This window comes from Plasmodium cynomolgi, chromosome 4 (assembly GCF_000321355.1).
Source record: "Plasmodium cynomolgi strain B DNA, chromosome 4, whole genome shotgun sequence".
NCBI lineage: Eukaryota > Apicomplexa > Aconoidasida > Haemosporida > Plasmodiidae > Plasmodium > Plasmodium cynomolgi.
Window position 1 is genome coordinate 350,400 of NC_020408.1, and position 18,576 is coordinate 368,975.

Sequence of the window (18,576 nt, forward strand, 5' to 3'; positions counted from 1 at the left end):
TCATCATTTGCTCTCGTTTAGCATACGCCCCATTTGGGGGGAGTGTAGAAAGGCCACCACTTCGTCGGGATGGAACAGACGGAAGAAGTGCTCATGTGCGAGCCTTTTTTTTTTTTCACATTTGTGTGGTGCTAATTGTGTTGTCATTCGTTGGGGAACTCATCCCGTGCCTCTCTTTGTTACCCCCCCCCTTTCTGATGTAGATTAACGGTCGAATTGGAATGCTTTTCCCCAAGAGGAGGTTTTCCCAAGCGGGCAAGTCTACCCTTGACTTGAAGAAGTCGTAAGAACTGCACGGTGTGTGGTTCGAGTGTCCTCTGCTTTGGTGCGGGGGCGCGGTTTGTAGCCGCTTCGTACAACCCACCGCCACTTCGTGCCGCTCATCACCGCTCATCACCGCTCATCACCACGCAGACTGCTCTACCAGGATGACGACTACCTCGTGGTGGACAAGGCGTACGGGGTGTCCACCTTCGGGCGAGCCCCCCAAAAGGAGAGCATAATCAAAAGCCTGGAGGGGCTAAACCTAGACGAGCATGAAAGCGCAAACGTTTTGTACAAGCTGCACAACCATGTGGGGGGGTGCGTACTGATCTGCAAAAATAAATTCATAAAAAATCACACCTATGGAAATACCTTCCTAGCGTTAGTCTACGGTCACGTGCAAAACGCACAAAATGTACAAATCAAATTAGGCCTGAAGTCTTTACCCAATTCAGGAATTATGATCCCCTCAAACGGTCATGATCATTTGAGGGACATGAGGACGATCAAGTATGACGTGATGAGTAACACCATTTCGTATGAGGCTCATAAATTTAGTCTGTTGAAAATTCATACGACGGCAAAAGACGCAAAATTTATAAAACCGCTGATGTTTTATTCGCTCAACACCTGCATTGTGGGTGATAATGAATACGTTGGGGGTTGGAAGAAGCTGAGAAAAAATGGATTCTTCGCTTACCGTGATGTGGGTGATCAGGTGGGGAGAGCCAACCGGTTGCTAGTGAAGAGACTACCCCATGTGGGTAAAAACAACGAGTTGATGCTACACCTGCATTGCTTGAGTGTAACCTTCCAATCCGCATGCAGTCGAGTCGTGTCTGTGTCATCTCCACTTCCCCGACATATGCGAGAAACGCTGAACTTGTTGGGTGCACCCTCACTAAGTCAGACCATAGAAACGCACGTGGAGGCCTCAAATGAATACTCCCGAAGGATAAGTAAAAAACTCAGTTCCGTTATGCACACGCAAGAAAGCAACATTCGAGATGACAGGTTGGCACAAAATGGAAAGAATTTTCACAAAGACGAAGATGAAGGCGCTCTGTTGTATGATATGATGCTGGATGAGGGAAGAATGGAACAAGAAAATGAAGAACTGCTAAGTGCGATATATAGGCAAAATGAGAGTAACGCCGGGGGGGAGGGGGGAAAGCCCCGATCCAGGCGAGGCGTGTTGGCCAAGGACGCCCACAAGTTGACTCCCTCCGATGCGCCTATCTTTTTCGCGGACACGCAGTGAATGGGGGGGAGAAGCGGTTAATCGGGGAGGAAGCGATTAATCGGGGAGGAAGCGATCAATCCGGGAGGCAGTTAAAAGGCACTTCCTTCGCATCGTAAACGTCTAACCGTTTGACTGCCTCCCGGATTAATTGCTTCCCCCCGGATTGATCGCTTCCTCCCCGCTGCACCGCTCAGAACTCCGCGTGGCCAGGGTAGCGCGGAAACGGAATGGTGTCCTTAATGTTGTCCACCCCGGTGACGAGCATAATGAGTCTCTCAAACCCCAGGCCGAAACCGGCATGCGGGTGCGAACCGAATTTCCGAAGCTGCCTATACCACCAGTAGCTCTCCATGTTCAGCTTCTTCTCAATAATCATTTTGTCTAGAAGTTCCAAATTATCCTCTCTTTGGGATCCACCAATAACTTCTCCAATTTTGGGGGCCAGTACATCCATAGCAGCAACTGTTTTCTTGTCCTCATTTAATTTCATATAGAATGCTTTTAAGTCCTTAGGGTAGTTATACACAATGACAGGCTTTTTAAAAATCTGTTCCGCTACAAACCGTTCGTGCTCCGACTGTAAATCCATTCCCCATTTCACCGGCACGTCAAATTTATCCGAGTAGGGTAACAAAAGGTCGATCACATTTGTGTAGGTTATCTTCGCAAAGTCTTCACTAAATATATTTCTGAGTCTACTGATTAAACCCTTCTCGACATTTTCCTCGAAGTAATATATGTCATCGAAATGGTTGTTGAGCACATACCCTATGCAGTATTTGATGTATGACTCGGCCAACTCCATATTGTCGTATAGATCTGCGAATGCTATTTCTGGTTCTATCATCCAGAACTCCGCCAAATGTCTCGAAGTGTGTGAATTTTCCGCTCGGAAGGTGGGTCCAAAGGTGTATACATCCCCCATGGAGGAGCACATATTCTCTAAGGATAACTGACCACTCACTGTGAGGAAGGCCTGCTTGCTGAAGAAGTCCTTCTTGTAGTCGATCAGGTACTGTGCGGGTTGAGTACCATGACCATCTGCACTGTTACATCCGTTCCCATGGCCATCTCCCCCGACCCCTGCGGCCACAGCAGCCACAGCGGCCACAGCGTCCTCCCGCTTCTTCCCCTCCTTGGTCTGCTTCTTCACCCGAGGAATGGCACTATAATCAGCATCCTCCCCCAAAAGCGTCGTCACAGTGAACATCTCCCCACCACCCTCACAATCAGAAGTAGTAATCAAGGGAGTGTGTATGTAGAGAAAACCCCTGCTCTGGAAAAACAAATGTGTAGCTATCGCAAGAGCGTTTCGAACCCTAATAACTGAGCTAATGAAGTAACTTCGTGGTCTTAAGTGAGCTACTTCTCGTAAGAATTCTTTCCCATGATTCTTCTTCGAAAGTGGATACTTCTGAGGATCTAAATTTTCTCCATAAATCTCAAAGTTATGAATAGAATTATCCTTCAATGTCAATTCCACATTTTCCTTTAAGAGTCCTTTTTTCTCTTCATTTTGGACAGGAGAGATTATTAACGTCCCTGTGAATCGGAAGCAACACCCAACTCCACACTTCAGTAATTTCTCGTAGTTCTCTATAGATTGGTCAACAATTACTTGTAAATTTAAATGGCAAGAACCATCATTTAGGTTCACAAAACAGAACCTACCTCCTCCTTGCTTCCTCACAGCTTTGCTCCAACCACACACGGTAATTATCTGATCTATGTATTCATTTTTCCTCAAAGAATCATTAAATTCAGTTTCACTTTTGGGGACATTTAACACCTTACAGATTCGTACTCTACTTCTACAACTCTTATCGGTCACCTGAAGGAGGTTGCACTTTGGAGTTAGTAATCCCTCTGATTGTGGTTTTAATTTTTTCAATTTTATCTCTTCTTCGTTTGCTTGTTGAAGCGCCTTGGCCTTTTGTAAAACTGCTTCATCTACTTGAATGTCCATTTTTTTTTTTTTTTTTTTTTTGTAGGGGGGGAGAGGGAGTGTGGAAAAGGGGGCCTCTCTTCTGATGAGAAAAAGAGAGCTTTACTTACCTAGGGCCAAACGACCAAATGGTGTGTGTTTCCTCTCCGGTGGGGAGCACTCAGGATAATACCTTAAACTTTGTTTTTATCACTGCGTCGGGGTAGGCTTGCATGGATCTCCTTTCCGCCTCGCATATACACTTGGCTTATGCGCACAGGTTAGTCACGCGAGTTGTGTGTCACTTGGAGTTCTTTCCCCGCTGTGAAGCACAGAGTACACCTACGGGCTTACCAGCTTGCCTGCGCGCTGACCAACTTTTCCCTGCGCATGGGTTCAAACCTATCGCCACACCTATCTTCACGTAGAGGGCAACAACAAAAAAGGGGGACGCCTTTCAAACTTGCTAACTTGCTGTTCTTGTTCTTATTTGTTACTTATTCTTCCCTACGGAGGAGAGGAAGTAGCATAAAGGCCAAAAAAAAAAAAAAAGGAAACCTTTTAAGCGTCACTCCAACTGGGGGAAAAAAAAAAAAAAAAAGAATTGCACAAATGCATATATTCTTTTTATAACCATTTTGCGCTCGTAAAAGTTCGCTACTCGTGGTCAGCACGTAGAGAAAAAGTACGCGCACTTTTCTTTCCATGTGGGTATTCTCACTTCCGCGTGGGAGAAAAGTGGGTTGGAGGGGGGGGCGTTCTTCAATTGGAGCCTTGGAGAAGGGAGCTTCTTCTTTTTGATCTGCCATTCTATTCATGCTACCTTTTCATTTTTGTTAAAAAATAAAAAGAGGTGCACAGTCGGTCGTTCATTTATCATCTCAGTTTCTTTTCCCTCCCCCTCCTCGAGGAATCCCCAGCTTGACCTTTTTTTTTAACACACTTGGCCCCCTGGGTTATTTCGCCCTGCTGCTGCATGAGCATGCTACACCTTTATGCATTAATATATGCCATACGTATGTGTTTATTTTCCGCCTTTCCAGCGCAACGTTCATTAGGAGGTCGTCGTTCCCACGAGAACACGCGGCTTCTGTGGGTAAGGATGAACGCTCCGTCCAACACCGACAGCCAACATGCCAGCCAACACCTCCGCACATTTCAGCGCAGCGAAGTTACCCCCCCTCCGCCGATTGCTTCGTCGGCGCCGCGTCCCAACGTAACCACGTATTTCCACCTCGTGCATGTTCATCCCTGCGCTGAAAACTGCACCAAGTGGGAGCAGCCGTTCGGTTTGCTTAACTTAACAGCTTTGAACGTTCATTGGGGGAGGCCACCTGGGCCCTTCTTCCCATTCGTCTTTGCGAACAGTGTGTGCACCCGCGCACGAGTGGCAACAACGGGAGGATTAAAGAAAAAAAAAAAACGGCATTCGGCATTATAAGATACTTAAAAAAGCACGAAAACAAAAAGGGGACACTTAAAAATGTGCTAACACAGTGGCGCACACGCGGGCCCGAACAAACACTTGCGCGACACGCACGGGGAACGCACGGGGAACGCACGGGGAACGCTCTGACCAACCGCACTGACACACCAAACTGGCAAATCGCACTGTGCCACAGCGCCGCTAAGCTAGGGGACACAACCCACGCTTGCCGCTCTCTACGACCCACGCTTGGTGCTCTCCACGACCCACGTCTCGCGGAACATGTCCAAGTACTCGGACCAAAAAAAAAAGGACTTACGCTTCTGCCTATTTCTATGCAGGCACCTCTTCAGAATGTACCTCACGGGGGGTGGGATGGCTCTGCTGATGGCCAGCTGCTTTCTGGCATAGCCAACGCATGCAATAATGTCCAAGGGGTGTTTCAGTTCCCGAAAGGGGATCTCCCTATGTAGCATTTCCCACAAAATGACTCCAAAGGAATATACGTCTGCCTGTGGAGTGTATCCTTCACCTCTTAAAATTTCTGGAGCTGTCCACTGGTAGGTACCAACGATTCCAAGAAACCTCGGCTTTTGAGTAAAGTTCTGTACAGATAATCCAAAGTCACAAATTTTGATTTGCCCCGACATGGATAGCAAAATGTTTGATGATTTTAAATCGCAATGTAGAATACCCTTATAGTGTAGAAAGCACATAAAGGCAGCAATATCTTTGCCCATTTTCATGATGTCTCTTAATTTTATTTTTACCTTATGCTTATGTATTAGGTCAAATATGCTTCCACAGTTTATATATTCTAGAGCTATTCCTTGGGGGGATTTTAGTGCACCTAGAAAAAGGGAAACGTTAGGGTGCCTTAAGGTCGACAAAATATCCATTTCGGAGCAAAACTCGTAACTATACTTATTATTATTACATATTTTTAACGCTATATTGTTAGCTGAATATTGCATGCAAAAATAATCATCATTGAATGTCAATAATTTATCTCCATATATGCATCTGTACACATTGCTATACCCCCCCCTGCCTATTAAATTTAGGTAGTGTAATTTGTTTTTCTTGAGAAGGAATGCTTCCTCTTGGACGTTGCCATTTACTCTGTTGCTCCTTTTTCTATACTTATACTTTTCCCTCAGTCGTAAAAGAAAGTGCACACACAGGATGACGTACTTTTTTACTACCCTATCGTGTAGGCCCATACGTTTTAATAATTTCTCTTCCATATATTTTAGGCAGTACCCGTCTATCTCATTTCGTACAAAAATTTCTATCGCCTTTTTTGGAACTCCGACAAAAAAAAAATTTAATTCAAATACGTCCCAGTATACACAGTTCTGTGCACATGACAGGCACCTTTTTTTTTTCTTCTTCCTTAACCATCTTGGAAGCAGACTTTCTATTTCTTTACTCAGCTGATCATCACTCGTTTGCTTCAAGAATGGGTTACTATTACCTTTACCCGCTTTGTGGTTAACCTTCTTCGTGCGATGTGCAGTTGTCTTTATCTCTCGACTCCCTCTCAGAGAATGCCTGCTATCGGAGCCACCGCTCACACCGCTAACACCGCTAACACCGCTCACACCGCTTCCACTTCTGAGAGTGTCCTTACAGCCGTGATTATTTACCTCCATCGCGTTGGTCTTTTCCCTCCTCCGGAACGCGCCACCACTGCTGCCATTGATGCCATTACTACCTCCGCTCGCGCTGCGCTCCCCCCCGAGGGGTTGCCCCACCGTCTCACTTCTTAACTGGGTGACGTCAACACGGGGTTCGCGCGAGCAGTTCCCGTCGCTCCGTCCATCGCCCGCGCCGTCGCCCTCTCCCATGGAGTCCTCGCTTTCCATGTTGCTCACCACGGTGGGAGTTTCCATACTCTGCTGGCTGAACTCGTCGTTAGCGAGTTTGCCTTCAGCCGCAATGCCACCGACGTTTTCCTTCCCGAGGATGTGCCCCCCCTTCCCCACGACGTATGCCTCATTTCCTTCTTCCTTCTCTCCCATCACGCAAATGCCATCCTCAGCAGTGGCCGGGTCCCGTAACTTATCACCCAGTGTGCTCCTCAAAATTGAGTCACTACACATGACACGATCCTCATTATTGGACAGTTCCTCCCTCTTTTCCAGCAAATCCGTTTCGTGAATAACTCCTCGGCCACTGACATTCACCAAGTTATTGCTGCATCCACTACCATCACGAGTTACACTTCCCTCATATGTCTCCAATCTACCTTTCTCTGTATCACGCGTGGTTTCCTCATTTGGGGGGGAAAAGGTGCCCTCCACGGTTTCTTCATTCGAAATTTCATTTACCCATTTAATTTTGCCAAGAGGTTCCATCAGCATCTTCTCCATTTCCAAATGTTCAAACTTGTTGTGAATTTTTTTAATGAGAAAGTTATCAGTTTGTTCCTTTTCGCGCTCCTCACTGGGTGGTTCGTCAATTGGGCCATTCTGTGCAGACGTGCCACCTGGGAGTTTGCTCTTCCTACGATTAGGGAAAAACTCGTTCCTGTCTTTTTTCTCGTGCCCGATTTTTAATGTACTTTTTGGGAACTTCTCCCTGATGTGTACTTCCTTTTTATGTGCAGAATGGGCAAAGAGCTCGCTGGAATTTTCCCTCTTTATTTTTTTCACTAATTGTTGGTAAAAGTGGACGTAGCTGAAAATGTTGTACTTGTACTGGTTCTCTATGAAGGAGTGGATGTCTCGCTCTCTTTTGCTCTTTCCAGTCTGTTCAGAATTGCCACTGGCGGGGCTTTCTTCTTCAGCGGCGCCTCCGTCAAGGAATCCCCCATCTGTTGCGCTATCGTCATATTCGTGCCCCTTGGCCGCTCCCTCCATTTTGACCCTATCTCTTCTGCGCGGACGCGCTTTGTGCGTCCCAGCCTGATTCCTTCCTTTCTCCTCAAAAGGCGCAGCCAGTCTGTACTTGTCACATTTGGGCGGAAAATTATTAACCGCGGAAAATAAAATATCTTTATATATTATTTCGTTCCTCAGAAATATGCAGCTGTACATAGCATACGTGTTGTAGTCAATTAAAATTCCATTCCCATGTCTTTTCCCTTCTTTGTACCCCCCTATGTATATATATCTATTGTCATGAAGGCAGACATTTCCTTTTGCGAATTCGTCTTCGCTATTTTGGTCAGCATTTTTTTTTTTCTGTTTGTAGCTATGGCTGTGCAAGCAGCAGAGAAGCTCCGACCCAACCAAATGTTTCTGGTCGTTCTGGAACAGCCCCTCGTATTTGTTTCCATTATTGTTAATTGCGATTCCCCATCCATTTTTTTTTTTATTTTTTATGCCTCCTATGTACACCTCTCTGTTTGTTTTTAAGTAACGATATTCCCATTTTGTTCTTTTTCCCATGTCATTTTTCGTGAAATTTGTGGTAACTTTTCCCCTTTTTTTTTTCCACAACACATTTTACTTGTTATTGTTGCGTCCTCTGTAAGCATACGCAAGAGGGTCCTCGCACAAGCGTAAATTGAGTCACACCGCCTGCCTGCCTGGGTATGTAAATATGTGTATACATATGCATGTATATCTATGCACATGAATACCTTCCCCCTGGGCGCTTTCAGTATGGCCAAAATGGGTACCTCGTGTGTGCGTGCGGATGCTAGTGCAGTTACAAATGATACTTATTTTGTGCGAAGCTCTATCTGCTTAAAACGCGTGCAGTTGTGCGACTGTTCAGGCTGCCCCAAAGGTGCGGGCGGTTATCCCCTCTGTTTGCCCTATTCTGAACTACGTTGTCCCTTTATTCCTCACAAACGCTGCTTTCCTTCAAATGTCAAAAGGTGGGAACTTTTGCAGTGTTGCGATTGCTTGCTCATAAAAAGCCAAAAAATGTTATGAACAAAGCTAAAATTTTCATACTTTTTTACCTGAACAGCACGGGAGAAAAAAAAAAAAAAAAGGAAAAAAAGCTAGTTAAAACGTTTTAAACGCAGAACATGGTGAATAAGTTATGTCCCCAAACAGGGGTACTACTACAAACGCCACATTTAAAAAGCAAAAAATGTGTACTCATAGAAAGCAAACGCTAAAATTTATTCGCCACGATTTGACAAAAAATGCATTTTTACACCCTCTGTGATGAAACGCTTAAGGAATGATTTACACATGGTGCGCGTCACATCAAGAAAAAAGAAGAAGAAAAAAAAAACGAACAGCAGGAGCTACCTATGCAAGGGTAATGAACACTTGCTAGGCTAATCATTTTAACGGCAGCCCTTTTTTTTCCCTTTTTTAATGCATCCTAATTTGAGAACAGCGTGGCACGGACGCAATAAAGTGGGCACATATATATGTGCGGTTCTTCAAGCAATTTTGCGAATATGTTGTGCTTTGCGTATACAGGCGAATATTTCGTAGAAAGAACTGAAACTCACTTGGGCGTGTGTACATGTGCATGACCTCCACCACATTTTAAAACACCAATCATAGGAGTAAATTTAATTTTATGTTGGAAAAAGCACATACACACACGCACACACATACACTGTGCCATGCCTTTCTGTACCTGTCAAAATGGTTGTACACTCACGTGTGTGCGTCTCACCCACCTTATTTTTACCAACCCCCTGGTGAGCAGTTCCACATGGTATTCAATTAAGCTGGAGAAGACCCCTTCATGCAAAAAGTTACTTTCCTTTTTTTTGTACTACATCAAATTTGCTAACACTTTAAAAAAAAAAAGAAAACACAAAAGGTTTTGCTTTCTTTTTGCGTATTCCTCAAAACGTGCGAGAAATATTTTAATCAATAAAAAAAAAAAAAAAGGAAGACACAGTAGTGGGATAAATACAAAAAAAAAAAAAGGGAGAATTTCATCGCACACTTGTAAGGGTTGTCAGCCGCAAAAACATGCAACATGTATGCCCACACTAGATGGCGATAGTGCTGGAAGTGGTGACATTGGTGGGAAGCGCAAATATACACACGATAAAGTGAGAATAAATACGCGCCAGGTAGAGAGACCAACTTGGCCAGCGAAACTGCGTCAGAACAAGTAGCCATAATACTTGGCCTTTTTGTACCTTTTCTGCAAATGTTCGGAAAAAACAACAAACAAATCAGAAAAATTATACAAAATTTTTGCAGTCAGGGAGAGGGAATATATTCTACAAACACTTTCCAAATAAACAATTTTTATTTTTTATATATTTTCTGAATAGCAGGGAAAATGCAACAGGCAGACATGTTCCTGGGCCATTCATCATCAACACTTTCATGTTGTTCATTCTGTATGTTAAAAATAAACAATAAAAGAATGCAAGAAATAGTTTCATTGATGACCGTATGTACGACTCACCAACATTTCGGCATCTTGGAATTGCAAAGAAATCCTTTTTGTATTCCTTTAAAGCATTTTCTGCCTTTTCCCTACTTAATGGGTCATTATTTGCGTAAAAAAAGTGAAAACTTATGTTGCCATCTTTGATGAGCTTCAATATCTGTAACATCTCGAATGTGTGACCTCCGGAGCCCAGGACCACTCCAATTTCGACAGGACCATTTTGTCTTTCGCTTGTATTATAGCTCAGTCTATTTTTCCACAAGGTAAAAATGAACCACACAAAAAAAAATGCGTTTAAACAGGCCACTGCGGGCAACATGTTTTTTTTTTCTTTTTTTTCCTCCTTTGCGTTATGTGCGTTATTTTTTGGAGGTATCCCATAGCTTTACAGTGCCATCATTCTGATGCAGAAAGGGGGGGAAAAAAAAAAAAAACAGGCAATGAGTGGTAAATATGGGTAAGTACACTTCCCCGCGCGCAGGCAAAAAGGGTACCGCTCCCGTTTTACTTAAGCTGTAAATATGACCCTTTCCTTGGCGGTTGCGCATAGGAGGGCATACGTGTAGTGTGCACGTATACACGAATATGCACACATGAGCTTATGCGTTTGTTGACACTCCTTCTCCGCCCTTTGCGTCGTGCTCGAGGTCAATCTCAATCTGAAGCTCTCAACTTACCGCCCATGTAACAAAACGGGATGTGCCTGGCATGGGGAGGACTCCATATATCTCACCCTGATGGGCATCCATTATTTTGTTTACAAGCTAATAATGAGAAGGACGTACGGGTACATGCATGAGTAACAGTTTTTGTGGTAATTATTTTTTACGCCCCACGACACGTGTGCAGTTTTTTAAATGGCGCACCGCAACTTGTGAGCATGCTCGTTCCCATAGGGGCGGCTAACACGAACAACGCGCACCTGTAAATCCTCCTGCTTCAGAATTAACACATTGCACCCAGAAGTTGCGATGATGTGGTTGGAGTCACCCGATAGGCCTAGCGCAAAAAAGTGGGTTAATAATTATTTTATGAGAAAAAAAGGTGATATAACTGTAAAGCGCGGGGAACATATAAGTGGTGGTTGGGAGGAGAAGTGAGGTGGACTTACACATTCTGGAAAAATCTTCCAAGTGGTATTCCTTCAAATCCTTTTTGTACAAAATTTTGGACTCCTCTTGGAGCTGCAAGAAGAGTGGAAAGAATTACGTGAAAGTGTCGGGGAGGGACACGCGCGGATGTACATGTGCAAGCAGATACTTGAGCATGCAGATACTTGTGCATGCACAGGAATGCTCTCTTACCTTATAGCGCACGTTCAAATTGTACGCAGCAAGAATTCCATTTTTGTCAATTAAGAATGCCTTTTCCTCGTCGTCGCTGAAGCACACGCACTTGGTGCCCGAGCTGGTTTTTAAATCCATGACCTTGTCGATGCTGTGAAAATTGTTTTCCTTTTGCTTTATCTCAAAGATTTTGATGTCCGGGGACCAGCAAGCGACTCCGAAGAATCTGTAGAGTGTGGGGAGAAAGAGAGGGGAGATATACAGTGCGTAGGAATGGGGACACGAACAAGCGGGAGTTCAAATGAATTCCCCTGCCTCTGGCCCAATTTGGGAACATTCGGAGCGCTCACCTAGCCATCTTCGAAACAGCATAGTCGTAATTATAAACCTGTTTGATGCTCACGACTTTTAAAAGGTCCCCCTTCATGTCCCAGATCTTTACCTCCGTCTCATCTAACTCCGATCCCGTAATTATAAAAGAGTTTTTATGAATGTACAGAAATTTCACGTCTTTCTTGTGCAGTTCCTTTTTCCCTTCCAGTAATAGAGAAATGCTTTTGATACTTTGTTCCACTTTTCCTATTTTAAAAATTCTTAACGTTGAGTATAGTTCGCTCACCGCTGCCAAATGTGTTGCCTCTTCGTTTATGGCTATGCAGCTGTAGACCTCGTCTAGCTTTTTGCTCAGGGTGATTTTGTTCGAGCCATCTTTGCCGATCTTGTGGAATTGCAAGTTGCCGTTGTTGCAGCTGATGGCGGTGGTTCCTACGGGGGGGGAGCAGTAAATCGAGGTGGAAACGAAGCCGGGTTGAAATAAATCGGCACTGAAACAAATCGGGGCTGAAACAAATCGGGGCTGAAGCAAATCGGGGCTGAAATAAACCATGGTAGAGTGACGGGGCGGCCAGCTCAGACTAACTCCCAGTGACAACGCAAAGCCTTAGCATATGATAAAAAAAAAAATCGTTGCTGACACTTTCACTAAAGTGCGCTCCTCTTTTTCCACCTACCACATTCTCCATTTACGCATACACTTACGGGGTAGTTATTACCCTTGAGGGCAACAACATTTTTATCAAACATGACATGGGGAGTGCTACTAGCTACACTTTTGGGGGGGGTAGCAACACTTTTGGCAGTATCACTGCCTGTTTGTTTTTTCTGTTTAGGGGCTTCTTTACTTTTGCCCTTAACTTTGTCATTGTCTCTTTGGATCGGTTTGGTATTTCCACTTTTATCCTGCAGGGCTCTTAGCAGTATTGTGAGCGCGATAAGGAAAATGCTGATCAGGATTAGCATTCCCGTCATTTTGGGTGGAGGGGGGCGGAGGCTGCTTAAGAAAAGGGCTCTTCTTTACTGCCAGTGGGTGCGGCAAACTAGCACGACGCCACTACTAACACCCTGTTTGTTATCCTTATCACCTCCCCCGCGCAACTTGTGCCTTTCACAAAGGTGAGTTAAAAATTGCAAAGTCGAGATGTGGGTCTCCAAGCGGGGGTGTCTCACCTACCCGTTTCCTCCCCCCAAATGAGCAGACACTTGCACGAGGGTAGCGGCCGCATGAAAGGGGACCTTGGCGCAGGGGCTCTCGCGCGTTTGCCGTTCGTTTGAAGTTCGTTTGGAAGTCCGTTTGGAAGTCCGTTTGGAAGTCCGTTTGGAGGTCCGTTTGGAAGTCCGTTTGGAAGTTCGTTTGCCGTTCGTTTGGCAGTTCTTTACACTTTCCTTGCACCTTTTTTGCACTATTTTCTCACTTTTTAGAACACAGTTGCTGGCAAATTATTTCCTCTCCTCTTGGATGGCAGTGGACCAGACCCTCTTCATGTACCCATGTAAGATGTAGCTCAAATTAATTTTTTAACAAAAGGGGGGAAAAAAAAAACGGTTAATAAAAAAAAAGTTGTGGTATTGTTCCCCCCCCACCCCAAAAAAAAAGGTCACTTAGGTGCGTGCAGAAATACACGCAACGACTGCACGGTGTAGAAAAGGGAACGGAACGGGAAGGCGGTAGAGGAGCATGAAAAATGGAAAAGCGGCAGTCCGTTCTTGCACAAGTTGCAGCTCGTTAAAATTGCTCTAAGCCTGCGCGGAAATTAAAAAAAAAAAAAGTGATGCACCCAACGGAATTGCCCAAAGGGGGAATACACCATGCAGCCTAAACGAAAAAAAAAAAAAAAACAAATCAGCAAACAAACACTACGGAACAAGCCATTCATAAGGTGACCAGGCGACATAGAGATATACGCAACGGGGGGGGGGAGGGGGTCCCCCAAAATTTTTGGAAAGAACGCAGAAGCGTTAACAATTCCTCGCATGCCTGGGAATATATGTAACTACGTGTGACGTGCGCGTATTTTGCCATTAAATGTGTCAGCTGTACATTCTGGGGAAATTTTTGCAAAACGAAAATGAAATAAAACATGCGTACGTATTATGAACAAATAAGAGCAAACCAAATTAATTTAAAAGAAGTATATAGACATAAGCACAGGGTTTTTTTTTTTTTTTTTTTTTTGAGCAATTAAGGTGTGCTCATTTGAGGGGCAGCATAATTACACCTGCCCATATGCACCTCCCCCCGCTGGTAAATTTTACAAAAATGTGCGAATCCGCAACTTTTCACTTCTACACAAAAAAATAAAAAAAAACGGAGGAGCGGCAAATGGGGGGAACACACATCCTCCGAAACGTGAAGCGGTGCGTTCCCACAGATGTGCCTCCCCCCGCACGGCACACTTTTCAACCCTTGGCAGATCCTCCGCCAACGCATCGCCATACGCCGCTATCTGTCCACTGTGATTATCGCGCTCTTCTTCCCCAGATCCTCATCCAGAATTTTGGGGACCTTCTTGGTGTGAGTATTTTGACCGAAAAAATTCTCCGCGATGTACATGTCCTGGTAATTGTAATAGTTAAAGTTTTTTTTCCTCAACTTTTTTCTGCAGTAGTAAAAAATTATATACTTGTAAATGATATCATTCATGGTGCTTTTATTTAAAAGGTACAAATTTTCCTTGAAGAAAAAATCAATTATCTTAATATTGTAGCATGTGCTTGGTGCGAGACGACTAACGGTGGTATTCTCGTAAATCTTATGAAGGATATAATTATTGATGAGTTTAAAATCTACAATGCGTGTGTTATGTAAATCGATTATGAAGTGTAAATTTCGAAAGAAAATTTTTTTCAACTCATTTTGGCAATATATATTGAACCAAAAATAGTCCACTTTGCAAATATCAAAATGTTTAAGTGTGTAGCAAAACTTTCGTAATTTTTTTTTCTTCTTCACAATTATATATTTGTATTACTAAAAATTTTACTTAAATTGTACTTGTAGATATTTTTTAAAATTTTGAAATTTTTTATATTCATTTTTTTTTCAGAGACCATGTTAAATATTTTCGCAAAGTGAATGTGTGAAAAATACTTTTCTGAGTTGTATGCACTGGAGCTGTACATCTTTCCCGCTCCTTCCAGAAGAGCTGCTTTCCTCAATAAGACCTCCTTCGCGTGCACATAATTCTGTGTGTATCTTTTGAAAGGCTCTTCCTTGATTCCACTCGCCACGGAGAGGGACGAGTTCCTACACAGGGTCTCACTCAAAATGGCGCTGTTGTATCCGCGGTGGTAACTTTCGATGGAGTCGTTTTGTGCCTTCTTTCGCTCATTCTCGAACGCATTGTTTGCCCCCACCCCACTACCGAAGTCCTTCACGTACAAATTGCCGTAATCGCTCGTGTGCTCGATGTCGTAGTAGTAAGTATAATCTGGTGCAACGCCGCCGTTGTAAACAGACGACCCATCGCTCGAGTGGTCAGGTGCACCACTCCCTGCACCGTCCTTACCGTAACGGTCCGTCCCGTCAACACGGGGGTAGCTAACTTTCGAATTTGCCCCACTAGGGATGGCTTCTCCCTCTTCAGTAACACCACCACTCAACATGGTACTTAAGGAAGCTCTACTAAGCTCCTTCCACTTGCTCCCCAAATTAACATTTTCCTCAGAATTTTTTTCGTAAAAATTATAGTTTCCTTCTTTGCGACTTTTAAAAAGGTTTTCCACGTTGGGGGCAATCGATAGTATTTCAAAATTGGTGGGTTCCTTTTCTCCTTCGTTGCTGTGGTCAGTGCGTGGGTGGTGATTGGCGGCACTGTTCCTGTTATGCTCACCGGGGAGGTTCTCACTAGTAGTCCTTCCTGCAACAGTGTGGGGATGGGACAACACGGGGAGAGCTCCCCCTGAGTTGAAATCCCCGAACGAGGAGGGGTCCTTCTTTTGCGCGTCATCTGTTACCTTCTTGTCTATGTTAAAAAAGGAGAGTTTATGCGGTTCACCTTGGTCATCCCCCCGGTTAATCATTTCGACCTTGCAATCAGCTCGGTCTGCTTGGCACTCCTTTGAGATATTCTTCCCCACACTAAGATGATCCTTTCTATCGTTAAAATGATCTTCCACTAAGAAATCTTTAACTGGTTGTTCATTTTTCTCCGCCCCCGTTTTTGAAATGGGCAACAGGTTTATTATTTCACGTTGTTTCTCGTCCAATTTGTCAGTCTGCTCCTTTTCGATGGACCCCCTACTAGGCTGGGTTGCTTTACACACCTCTTCCTCCCCCTTCTGCGCGGGGTTCTCCACCTCTGCTTGCCTCGCCACCTCCGCGTCTTCCTCATCCTCGTCGTAATCCTCATCGTCGTACACATCGTCCTCCTCCTCTTCCTCCTCTGTCTTCTCATCATAGTACTCATCAAACTGCTTTATGTTCGCATTTTCGCTTCCTTCGTCGAATATTTTATCATCTTCATCTATTTGCGAAATTTGATAGTGCAAATTTTTTTTGGGGGGTCTTTTTCTTTTCCGTTCTTTAACTGAATGGTGTTTGCTTTGCGGTTTATTTCCCTCATGTGTGTGTTCCCTCGTGAGTTCACCTTCCGCTTGGTTAGGGTTCAAACTGTTGTTGAGTATAGGTGGGTCATTTTCCTCCTCTTCCTCTTCTGCCTCTTCTTCCTCCCCCTCGCGGGATATATTCTTTTCCTTATCGAATATGATCATTTTTTTATCACCCTCACTGATATAATTGAACTTTTCCATAAAGATGGAAATATGTTTGCTCATCATCTCAGCTAGCTTTTCATCATTCCTGGTAAAGTACCCACCATGGGACCTTAGTTTGTTAAGGAACATAAGAACACCGACAACTTCGTTATTTCGATCTAAGATGGGTGCCGCTAAAATGGTCCTCGTTTTGAAATTAAATTTTTCATCATGTGAGGGGTTATACAATTCATTATTTACGACATCCTTGCAGTTAATTATTTCTTTGTTTCGAAGAACCCATAGATTGAAACTTTTTTCATTGCTATTGGCTGATATTTTTATGATATTTTTTCTTCCATGTATGGCTTTGCTCCATAATTCGTTTTTGGCTTTATCGTAGAGAAAGAGCGTGGATGCTTCGCAGTTTAAAATATTGGAACAATCACACATAACCATTTGGAATATAAAATCTAATTCTTTTTTTTTTTTCAATCTTTCACTCTTTGTTGTGTCGATGAAAATGAGTTGCAACATCCCAAGGGCACAACCTAGTAGAATCCCCAACACGGATCCCACTAAGGTGCAATACTGGTACACTTTATTTTTGATGTCGAATTTGGCTGGCTGAATAACTTTATAAGTTTGTAATAAATAATTTAAGACATAGCCAAAAAAGATTCCAAAAGTGTCACTGCAGAGTTGGCCAAAGGAAGCAGCACACAGGGTCGATATGCCGAAGGACACTCCGATGGATGCATCGAAAATATCTCCCAAACGGATCATTATAAACTGATCCATGAACCCGAATCCGATCATGGGAATGGATGAGCAAAATATTATGTTTAACACTTTTTTTATTTCGTTTTTTTTTTTTAGCTTCTCGGTTAGTTCGTCTTTTCCGTCATCACTGCTGCTCTGGGAGTCATCCCTATGCAAATCGATGTTATGGCCTTCCGAAGGTTGCTCTCCCTTTTCGTTCTGCTGCGTCTCTCCATCGTTCGTGCGTATCGCTCCACTGCTGCTAATGTGGTTCCCCGTTTTTGCTTTTTCCTCCCCACACGTATCCTGCAGCGTGTCGCCATTACCATCCACCTGTTTGCAACCCACCTGGTTGTCTTTTTCAACATGTGGCTTGTTCTTACGCATGGGGGTTTCGGGTTCGTCCTTCTCGAGTGACCCACTATTTGCATCCGCAGCCGCATGAGCATCCTTTTTTCCTGGTTGTCCTCCCTCACGTTCATCTTTGCTCCCTCTCACCGTTGAATACGAACTCACGGTCAGTATCTTCCAGGAGCTCCGGTTTCGCCCAGCGCGCAGCATTCGGGCGCCCTTGTCAAAGCGTAAGGCGTAGTGTGTCCCTTTTAACGGCGAGCCTTCACCACTGCAGTTACCCCTATTATTGTGTGCGCCCCCGGTTAAGACACCCTGTGCTCCATCATCCAAAAGTTCGTTCTCCCCCCAATGACGATCGTTCCTTTCCTTACTCCCGCGCACTACGCCGTTCTGATTCGCACCGCCAAGTGCCACCAACTTCTTTTTCCCCTCCAGAAGCAAAGTGCTACATCTTGATATTTTAAATGTGGAAACCAAACTTGCGTTAAAATTATTTTTGCTTAATAGACATGAAGACTCGCACTTCCAAATATTTTTTAGTATCCTTTCATTCATAATTTTCGAAATTTTGGATCTCTTTTGTGTTTCTCTTCAGTTCACTTCCCCTGACGCAGGACAAACGGAAGTCAGACTTCTGATAGCACCACTCGCATTATATAACCGTGTTCCTCCCGCATGTACCTTTGCAAAAATTTGTTTGTATGTGTAAAATGTTTTTTTTTTTCCTCCCTTCTTCTTCCCCTTCACTTCTTTCGCTTTCCCCTTTTTGTATATTTACACAAAATGGGACTCGTATATTTCTAGTAATTCATCTTAAAGTGACAATTTATATTCCTTTCTTCTTTTTTTTTTTTTTTTGGAAAACTCCCCCCACGAGTACTCTTAAAGTGGGCTTCACAATGATACACGCATAGGCCATACGATTTGGTGTTTCATGAAGCGGAAGAAAAAAAAA

At 44.0% G+C, this 18,576-nt stretch overlaps 5 protein-coding genes across 5 annotated transcripts; 1 reads left to right on the forward strand and 4 right to left on the reverse strand.

The window, feature by feature from the left end:
- Positions 1 to 203: 203 nt before the first annotated feature.
- On the forward strand, positions 204 to 1,525 carry PCYB_041820 (hypothetical protein; the record flags this gene model as incomplete). The annotated part of the gene is made up of 2 exons (XM_004225333.1): positions 204 to 283; positions 415 to 1,525. Coding segments are annotated over 2 exons (1,191 nt in total), but the record flags the coding sequence as incomplete, so codon positions are not given.
- A 172-nt stretch (positions 1,526 to 1,697) lies between these two features.
- Positions 1,698 to 3,473, reverse strand: PCYB_041830 (asparagine - tRNA ligase; the record flags this gene model as incomplete). Its single annotated transcript, XM_004225334.1, has 2 exons — positions 1,698 to 2,729; positions 2,826 to 3,473. The coding sequence occupies 2 exons, from the start codon at positions 3,471 to 3,473 to the stop codon at positions 1,698 to 1,700; spliced, it is 1,680 nt and encodes a 559-aa protein (XP_004225382.1).
- A 1,729-nt stretch (positions 3,474 to 5,202) lies between these two features.
- PCYB_041840 (serine/threonine-specific protein kinase) lies at positions 5,203 to 7,721 on the reverse strand (the record flags this gene model as incomplete). Its single annotated transcript, XM_004225335.1, has 1 exon — positions 5,203 to 7,721. A coding segment is annotated over one exon (2,519 nt), but the record flags the coding sequence as incomplete, so codon positions are not given.
- A 2,170-nt stretch (positions 7,722 to 9,891) lies between these two features.
- PCYB_041850 (hypothetical protein) lies at positions 9,892 to 12,782 on the reverse strand (the record flags this gene model as incomplete). Its single annotated transcript, XM_004225336.1, has 8 exons — positions 9,892 to 9,933; positions 10,208 to 10,507; positions 10,548 to 10,589; positions 11,111 to 11,187; positions 11,300 to 11,372; positions 11,493 to 11,700; positions 11,825 to 12,413; positions 12,527 to 12,782. 6 exons carry the CDS (start codon positions 12,780 to 12,782, stop codon positions 10,548 to 10,550), a joined length of 1,245 nt encoding a protein of 414 aa, XP_004225384.1. The 3' UTR covers positions 9,892 to 9,933; positions 10,208 to 10,507.
- Positions 12,783 to 14,253: 1,471 nt separating this feature from the next.
- PCYB_041860 (hypothetical protein) lies at positions 14,254 to 18,478 on the reverse strand (the record flags this gene model as incomplete). The annotated part of the gene is made up of 2 exons (XM_004225337.1): positions 14,795 to 18,478; positions 14,254 to 14,597 (listed from the first exon to the last, which is right to left on the reverse strand). Exons 1-2 carry the CDS (start codon positions 18,174 to 18,176, stop codon positions 14,254 to 14,256), a joined length of 3,726 nt encoding a protein of 1,241 aa, XP_004225385.1. The 5' UTR covers positions 18,177 to 18,478.
- Positions 18,479 to 18,576: the final 98 nt, after the last annotated feature.